General features: G+C 39.5%; 1 protein-coding gene across 1 annotated transcript; it reads right to left on the bottom strand.

Moving 5' to 3' along the window:
• Positions 1–396: 396 nt before the first annotated feature.
• On the bottom strand, positions 397–5787 carry LOC134617542 (E3 ubiquitin-protein ligase MARCHF2-like). Its single transcript, XM_063462821.1, has 5 exons — positions 5493–5787; positions 3694–4003; positions 3389–3584; positions 2531–2740; positions 397–1870 (listed from the first exon to the last, which is right to left on the bottom strand). The coding sequence occupies exons 2-5, from the start codon at positions 3876–3878 to the stop codon at positions 1715–1717; spliced, it is 747 nt and encodes a 248-aa protein (XP_063318891.1). The 5' UTR covers positions 3879–4003; positions 5493–5787; the 3' UTR covers positions 397–1714.
• Between the last annotated feature and the right edge of the window lie 3692 nt (positions 5788–9479).

The following is a 9479-nucleotide window of genomic DNA, read 5'->3' on the forward strand; positions in this document are numbered from 1 at the left end:
GAGTTACTTAAATTGTGTCATCTGAGTAGCTAAAAGAGGAAATCACTATTTAAGGTAACCACTTTAACTCATTTTCAATCTGAAAAACAGCTAAACACTTCTTTATTTGGTGGTGGTGAGGGGTGTCTAAAGACAGGTTGGGAACCACGACTGTATTACTTAGTAAATAAATATATTTAAAAACATGTGTTTAAGGTCAAACCCTAACTATAGCATGAAAAACAGGTTCAGTGAACTTCCTTTCTGAAATATAGCGAAGTACAATATAGCCTAAAAAGGAAGTATAAATGCTTCAGACAGTACTTCAGTAAATGTACTTTCGATCATTGGTTACATTCACTGTACAAAATGCACATGCAAAATTTCCCAACACAAAAATATTAAACAGGAGATCGGTTCATTTTTAGATTGTGGTATAACTCACAGTTTATTCAGTCATCTTCTCTGTGGAATAAGGAAAAGAAAAGAGAGCACAAAGATCACCCACATCCGAGTCCAGGAGTCCCTCATGTTTTATTGCACAATAACCCAATTTTCCAGGGGATTGCAGCAGGAAGACTACAATAACACAAAATACTTTGTCTAACAAATGCTGCATATATCGATTGACATCTCAGAACACGTTTGCCTTTTTGGACCTTTACGAAGCACCAGTCTGCTCTGATACACCTGTGTTTTTAATCCATTAATGTCATGTTTCCCAAAGCTGTATTCTGCGCTTTTTAAAATTGCATCACTTGTGATGTAAGACATTACTACTGGTCGTTGCTAGGCAGCTCAATTGATGAATGGTGCATTTACAAGTGGAGCAGGGCTGTTTGCTAATGCACTTTTATGACAGTAGAAGAAACATAATCCGATTAAAATGTAAACATGTTTCCACACCTTCAACACTCGTGTCCTGTACGTTACTGCACTGCCATCCGTCAGCTGGAGTTAGTGTTATCCCATGTACTACAATGCCCACTGGCCCCCGTGACAAGTGTGATTAATACACGAGACCTGCATCAACAGGAAAGTGATTTGGTTTCCACTCTTCAGACAGCAATGGAAAAAAAGAACAAAGAAAAAAAGCTTTTCCTGGAAAAATGAAGAAGGGTTCAGATTATAGACAAGGAGAGTGGTATGAACGAATGTCGCCCCCTACTTGTTAAAAGCAGAACAAAAGAGAAGATTATTCACAGAGCTTGTCAAAAAATGTTTTTTTTGTTTTTTTTTAGATTATTATCCTCCGCCGGGCTATTGCTTGCCCATTGTTCCAAAACAGCTAAATACGTAGTGAAGGGGCTTGGGGGAATTATAGGTAGTGAATATGTTTCATATTATACTGTAGTAGCATGCTGAATCAGTTATATTCTGCTACATTAGCTTGTGTCTTAGTATTTCGTAAGTTTGTGACAATGACTTAAAGTCCGGCTGATTAGTCCATTTTCCATATGTCCAGGCATTCGCATCCTGGCACTGTTCGTTTTCATCAACAAGGACTCCTGAATGAGTTCAAAAAGTTCAAAACCACTTTTGTGGCTAGCCAATACCATAGTAGTTTACATCAAGTGCTTTAATAAAGAAAACAGAAGGGGGAGGGGGAAAAAGCAGTTCTTCCCTCAGAATGGTCCATATGAAGTGCAAAAGTTCATTAATATGATTAATTTTGTTTTTAGAGAGTGCTTCAGCGGGCTCTATTTTAAATATTCCACTTGCCCCTGCTCAGCACTCATACGATGGTCTCGTCAGTCATTTTCTTGGTCGACTTGGTTGGCACAGAGCGTTGGGTAGTGTGTGCCCCTTTCATGTCGGGCATTAGCAGGCGCACTTTCTGATTGGTCCTCCTCCACTCCGAGTACAACTGACAGTGATACCGAAATGACACCTGAGAGTGAATGAAAAGAAATAGGGAGGGGGCGAGACAAGAGGTAACAAAGGACAAAAAGACAGATATCAATAAAACTAGCACAAAGATATCTGAGAGAGTAGTACAGATGCAGCACAGCAACTACTGCACGACAGGGAACTGAAACCTGAGTAGAAAGGCCGAGCTTTCACAGTCAGTTTGACATTTTCAATAACGATAAAAGGAAAATACTTTAAAAAAAAAAAGCCATTTAGTTTACCAAAGCCCAGTTTCAGACCCTGTTAAAAACTCCAGCTAACGAAAGGTGATTGCGAATACTGACAACTTATTGTCAGTATTCGCAATCAGCTATGCATGTATGTGCAGGCGTTCGGTTTCTGTTCCAACACTCAAATAAACTGCCCTAGGCCACAATATACTCCACATGCCTTCACGTCTCCACAACTGACTGAAGCTGTACCCAGAAACAATACCGTAATGTCTACAATAATCAAGGTAAGAACAATTACCCGGACGTGTGCTTGTCTGGGTATCATAACTGAAAATCAAAGCTCTTTTTTAAAATATCTAAACTATTAAAAAAGGGCTTTGATATCTAAACTACCTTATAAACACTTGGATCTACTTATGGATCTACAAAAGCCAAAGAGGGAAAAAAATCATTCTGCATTTGGTTACCAGTGTCCAAAGGATGTAGATAGTGAAGAGGGCGATGGTGAGGGCAATAAGGCCAACAGCTTCAAGTCTGCTCTTCAGCTGCAGGTGGTCCTGTGCGCCCCTCAGACACAGCCAGCCGGAGATAGCTGCCAGGGGTGTTATAAGAAGGAAACAGGCCATGTCGCAGAGCAGCGTGCGCTTCTCACTGCGAGGGCCCGGGTCCTTCAGCCACTGCAAAAGACCAAAATGGGGAGGTCAAAGATGCGCCTGAATCGAGCACATTAAATGATTAACTGATGTGTCTTAGATTATAAAAACAAATGTTAAGAATGAGCTTTAAAGAGGAGTGAGCTGCCTGCATGAAGTAATTAATAAAGCCACTAAAAAGAGTATTCTAACCGAACACTATTCACACAAGGTCAAGCAAACCAATCCTCAGTACACGCAAATGATCCCACTTGGTAAACATGTTACTTGTTGGCACAGATACTTGATGGCTTAAATTAAATCTTCCAAATGCTTACAAAGCTGAAAATATCAGTACAAGGCAAAAGAAGAAATAATCTCCTTGCTTTAGACAAAGCTCACGGCCATCCATCTCGTTAACCTCTTATTGAACCGAGGTTGGAGCCTATCCCACCTGACATTAGGGAAGAGGTGGGATACACCCAGTCAATCACAGGTCTCATACAAAGAAACAGACAGCCATTCATGCTCGCACTGAGCCATACAGTCAATTCAGAATCACCAATTAACCTAACAAGCATTTGTGGACTGTGGGAGGCAACCGGAGCGCCCAGAATAAACCCACACACTAACCGCTTTTTATAAAAACCCATAAAGAAGAGAAATGAATTCACACAGTAAAACTTTTCTAACCTGAGTGAGTGGCTGTGGTCGCCGTTCAATAGTGAACTCAGTGTGACAAAGTTCACAGTAGCTGGTGTTGGAGGATGACAGCCACTTCTCCAAGCAGCTTTTATGCACTTTACCCAGAGTACCAGTGCAGTCGCAGGGCGAGAGCAGCGTCTCTCCTCCAGCTCCCTCGTGACAAATCCGACACATACCCACGTCGCTGTGCGAGAGACAGCAGAGCATTGAAGACAGAAAAGTAACAATAACATATACACAGTTTAATTACACTACATTTATTTGGCTACCATGCGTGTTTCTCACTCCCTTACCTCTGTGAGCTCACCGCTTTGACCACGGTGGAGAGTGGGCGGCCATCTTTAGCCGTAACCTTGGCAATGTACTGGGCCTGCGCGGTGGAGTCAGTCTCCTCAGAATCCTTGGAGGCATTGGATTCGGCAGTGCCAGAGTAATCACAAAGGGAGCCGGGTAGGTGACAGCAGCCTGATGAAGACATAGTCAGCTGTAGGTGACAGCGATGCAGATGAAGGCGGAGGCGAATTTGAAAGGAGCTCTGATCCAAAAGGTGATGTTCAACTCCACTTCTTCTCCTCCACCTACAAAGCTATCGCCTAGTGGATGCTGGAAAAGATGAAGACACAAAGTATGGTTGGCTTAGATTATTACTTTATGCTCTTAATTTTCCCGAATATGAATAGTGATGGTTAGCATGAATACGTGCACATATATATGCACATAAATGTCTGCTTTCACTGCCAACACTGCTAGCTCACTGGTATTCTTGATCTGCAGCTGGACTTTAGTCAAAATTACATAAAAACATTTTTTTTAAAATAAACGAATAACATAAAAGCTTCTACTATATTTAACACTATTAGGCTGCTGTATACTTTATTTATGACCAAGGTTGGCTACTTTTAATTCAATTCATCTGCACAATCACAGGCAGGATTTAAAGTGGCCTGCAAAGCTTTACAGCTATTCTGATTCAAAGCAGGCCTATGAATTCTAGTGATATTATCCCATCAATTATTGATAACAAAAATGATTCTAAAAAGTATTTCCTTGGTTTTGTTTTTTAGTATTAAAACTTCATAAATACAAAAACATGTTGTAATAGTGTAATAAAAATGCAATGTTAATACAGAATAATCAGAAATACTGTAATACTTTAACCTGTCACTTTTTCTCATGTACAATAACACAGCATGCCACAAACCATCACCCTATGAACACATTTAAACTGAAAATTGTTTACATATTTATGACTTTTCGAAATGTTTATTTCTCTCTATATACTTTTTGGTAGTTTTTAAACTTGTTAATATTGTTAAATTTTCAGATGTTTAGTGATTTGTTTGTTTTTTCTCGTCAAACGAATTTCATTGCAATATTAACCCAGCCTCAATTTACATATAACAAATGTCAGATGGTTTTCAAAAAGTGCCACACGTGACATATTAGGTACTGGTGTGAGTTGCAGACCTGAAAAAACGTTTGAATATTTTACTCCACAAAAATGATGTCTCTTAATAACTAGTATCTGGCTTCAACAAACTCTGAGGGAAGCACACTGCGGTGTAGATAGACATTTCAGATAGACCTTAAGGACACTAGGAGTGGGATCAGGGTGGCCGTGTGTTACCCATACCTGTCCCTGCAATAGTCGTGCAATGTGATATAGTCAACAACGCAATCTTATGTAGCTGCCTTAAAAAAAGACAAAAGACAAATCACAAAAGACAGTGTGCCAATATACTCGTGTATTTAAAGGTGCACAAAAAAAGCTTCCTGATGTTACCGTGATTACTTAGTACTGTTATCGACACGTTACACATCAAAGGCTAGATCAAAATCCGACTCTATTTCTGGTACATGACTGAGTTGCTTAAAATTTTCCAGCTGACATTAATTATGCCGTACATGTCCATATCCCCGATACAGTAACGCTAACATGCAGCGCCGACGAAAGCTAATTTATTTAATAAAGCAACGTACGTGTACAGAACATAACCAGAGGCCAGCGAACAAGCTGGGATATGATACTTGTATAGAAAGTCCCATCGCTGTGGTCAAAAACACAAACAGGCTGTAGCGTAAATATACTCACCCGACGGCCTGCCTTTTCTCGGCTGGCCTTGGCCCTGCGTTGGCCAGACACAAGCTAGCTGAGCTAACTGGACAGCTCTAGCTACAAACTATGACATTGACGTCTAAACAGAAGCTGACGATAGAAGGGGATACAGAAGACGATCGTGTGCGCTGCATCCTCTCCATGGCTGGTAGTGCAAATCACTGGGGTAATTTTCTCTTTTTTTTAGTGCGGAAAATACACGGCTGCCAGGATTACTGGAGTCAGCTAACGAGGCTAACTGACTAGCAACGGGCAAGCCTACCTCGGTATCCCTCAGCTGTGGACTGGTCACGTGACACAATGGTGCCTTCATCGTCATTAGCAATGTTTTAGTGCTACATGTTTACATACATGTTCGGGGACATAGTATCATAATAGGGATAGATGGAATATGTTGTCAGAGTGAGTGAGTAAAAGTAGGACTGCTGATTTGATGATAAAGATAGTGTATATAATCACTTTTGTCTATTAACTCAAAGTTACTCAGCAGCACAAAGAAACTTAAAACGAAAGGGATACATATTCCGAGCATTTTGTTATGGCACAAACACCGTTTTATTGATTAGAAAATCAGGCTAAATGCCCTACAGTTCCAACAATACAAGTTCTGAATGTACTTTTGATTAAGGTGTTTCAGTTTCTTTTCCCTTTCGTTTTTCTTTTAAACTACCATTACTTGCTTGATTTCAATGACGGAACAGTTATTTATCTCGTCCTGGAAACATCTGTATTAAGCTGTGTCAGAATAAAACCGTTAGGTGGCAGCATTTAGTTAACCCTCTCAGATTGTTCCCTGGTCCACCGGTGGTGGCGCTGTTATTCCAAAATTTCGTTCCACGGAAATTTTAAAGGTTCGACAGGGGTTTTGAGGAGGTCCTTGGAAAAACATGGGTAACGTTGATTTATGGACTCTAGGCTTGAGTGTCAAGAAACAACACATAAAAATAGCCATTTGACACCTGCAAAAAATAATTCTGAGGTAGATTACTTTTATTGTTAAGTATCTAAAATTTGTGCTGTTTCTTCTACTTTTATAAAGAAAAAGTTGTTTATGTTTACTTCCCTATATTCATTCTCAAGTTAGTGCTTTGGAAAACCTAAGTGAGCATATAAATACCAGTATGATGCAAAATTGCTGAGCCACCCCCCATTTCTTTATAGTTTGCTTAAAGGAGTCAGATTTTCTTGCACATTTAAGTGGTCTTGAGCAATAGTTTTTCAGGCTTTATGACTTTAAAAGGTTTTCTTTAGACTGGCTGTTTTTCTTTTTTTCACTCTTTCTCAATCTATTCCTTGTAGCTGACCATCTTCAGAGGAATGTATTTGTTTATGAAGCCACTTACTACTGACCTATGAATCTTTCAAGCATACAAAAGTACATAGCTCAAGGGATGGACCAGTGTTGTGTCTACACATAAAAGAAAGCTAACCAAAGATCCAATTTTAAACGGTATCTCTAGGTGTTTCTTTTTCTTTAGTTGAATCTATGAAAAAGCCAAATGTAACCCAATTCCACAGACATGAAATAGAAATAAATATACATTTGTACACCAACAAGGTGCAAAAATACAATTTCAAGGTATTTGCTAAAAGCTTGACATGAAAAATGACAGGAAAACCTGTGGTCACACCAAATGTTGTTTTAATTGTCAAAACTCTGTTTTTGCCTCATATACTCTATTTCCAGGTATGCTTGCACATTTTTGATTGCTGCACGTATTTCCCATTTTCCTCACAAAATATGAAGAAATGAGGCTTGGCTCAAGACTTGAACAACAATGTACTTTTAATATTGTGTATATAAAATTTGTGCATGACTTTAAAATACGGTCCATCTACTTTAGATAATGTTTTAGGCCCGCTACTGGTTCTTTGTTTATTATGTTTAGACACAACACTGATTCATTCAATTTAATTGTATTTTTATAGATCCAAATTTGGATCAGGGGCTTGGGAAGCTCATCTTGTAACCGGAAGGTTGCCGGTTTCTCTGTCTTGGTCGTTGTGTCCTTGGGGCCAATTGCGTGATATGGCAGCCTCGCCTCTGTCAGTCTGCTCCAGGGGAGCTGTGGCTACAACTGTAGCTTACCTCCACCAGTGTGTGAATGTGAGAGTGAATGAGTAGTGGAATTGTAAAGCGCTTTGAGGGTCCCGAAAAGCGCTATATAAATGCAATCCATTATTATTAAATCACAACAACAGTTGCCTCAAGGTGGTTTATATTGTAAGGCAAACACTCTACAATAATAGAGAGAAAACCCAAAAAATCAGATGATCCCCTATGAGCAAACACTTGGCGACAGTGGGAAGGAAAAACTCCCTTTTAACAGGAAGAAACCTCCAGCAGAGCCAGGCTCAAGGAGGGGCGGCCATCTCCTGTAACCGGTTGGACGTGAGGAAAGGAAGACAGGACCAAAGACATGCTGTGGAAGAGATCAAGAGATTAATAATACCTATGCTTAAATTCAGAGTTGCGTAAAAAATTCATAGGTCATTGTTAAGTGGCTTAACAATCTAATCCTTTAAATCTTGATGTTTTACATCTCTTATTTTATGCATGCTGTTATTTTGATATTTAATTGCTTTTAAGATGTCACTGAGTGCCTCGAAAGGAGCCTGAAAATAAAATGTATTATTATTTATCTATAAAAAAAGGTCAGGTACAAGGACTGGTGAGGACTGAATACAAGTGAAAAAACATTCAATGTCAAAATATGAGGAAATTAAAACATAAAGACAGAGTAGCTTTCTTTATGTTGGTCCACTCTTGATATGTTTTGTTGTATTGAAACTATTATTCTTAATGTAATTCTGCATTGTAGCAAATTTCAAGACTGATACTCTGATTTTTCAATTTCCCAATATGGTGTAACCTAAAATAGCAGTGTCCAAATGTAATTTTTAACCTTTCTTTAAACAGAATCTATTTTTGTCACATCATCCTGTCTAATCCTCTCGATCGTTGCCTCTTCCTTTGAACCCAAACACTGATAGTGAAAGGGGTCTGTCGCGGTGATAGTGATGTCTAAGCATTAATGAGAGCGGGGGTTGTAACACGTACACACACGCGCGCGCGTGTGCACACCTCAGAGCCTTTCTATCATTTCCCACCCATCCATTTGGTCAAAGTTCAGCACAGATCATGAGATGCTACAGTACCTCTGTGCATGCATGGGATGTCATGAGACATGCATCAGTGGACTTTAACCCAGACCGACACACAAATGGGCTTGCAACTCATTTACTTAACATAGTTTGGTTGTCAAGTTAATTAGCTTTATAAATTGCGTAGCCATGATGCTAAATTGTGTGAAAGTAACAGTTATATAACTTATCAGTATTTCTAAAATATGTATAAGTTATTAGTAAAAAGCTACTTTCAGCTGCTCCCTTGTCACAAGGGGTCGTCACAGCAGGTAGCTTTGCATGTTTGACTTGGCAGAGTTGTCCACCAGATCCTGACAGAGCCTCAAAGGGGAAGCTATTACTATCATTAAAATAATGTGTGTTGGTTCTCCTTGAGTTTTTGCAATAGTTGCTTGATTTATGACTCATTTCTGCTGTCACAAATAAAATGTATGCTCTGAAGCAAGTCTGATGCATTTCATATGACACAGCAGAGTTTTAATTTGTGGCTTTATCTCAGCCATCAGAGAGAGAAGTGAGGTGTGACAGTCAGCCAGGGAGAGACAGACTGGTTGCATAACTTATTCACAGCGATTCGCCGTCAATAACAGTATAATTCAGTTGCTGCACTTCATTCTCGTGATCCCTTAAACTGCAGGCGTCCTCGTGAGTGCTAATGGAACATAGTAATTTAGTTTCTCTCATTTTCTGATACGCTCTTGTCCTAATGAAAGGTCACTTGACTGCACTCCCTTACTCACTTTGCAAATCTATATTCAGCACCCAGTGAACCTGGGGGAATAGGTTCATTTTATGTTTGTTGACCAATTGTTGACA

This window comes from Pelmatolapia mariae, linkage group LG18 (assembly GCF_036321145.2).
Source record: "Pelmatolapia mariae isolate MD_Pm_ZW linkage group LG18, Pm_UMD_F_2, whole genome shotgun sequence".
NCBI lineage: Eukaryota > Metazoa > Chordata > Actinopteri > Cichliformes > Cichlidae > Pelmatolapia > Pelmatolapia mariae.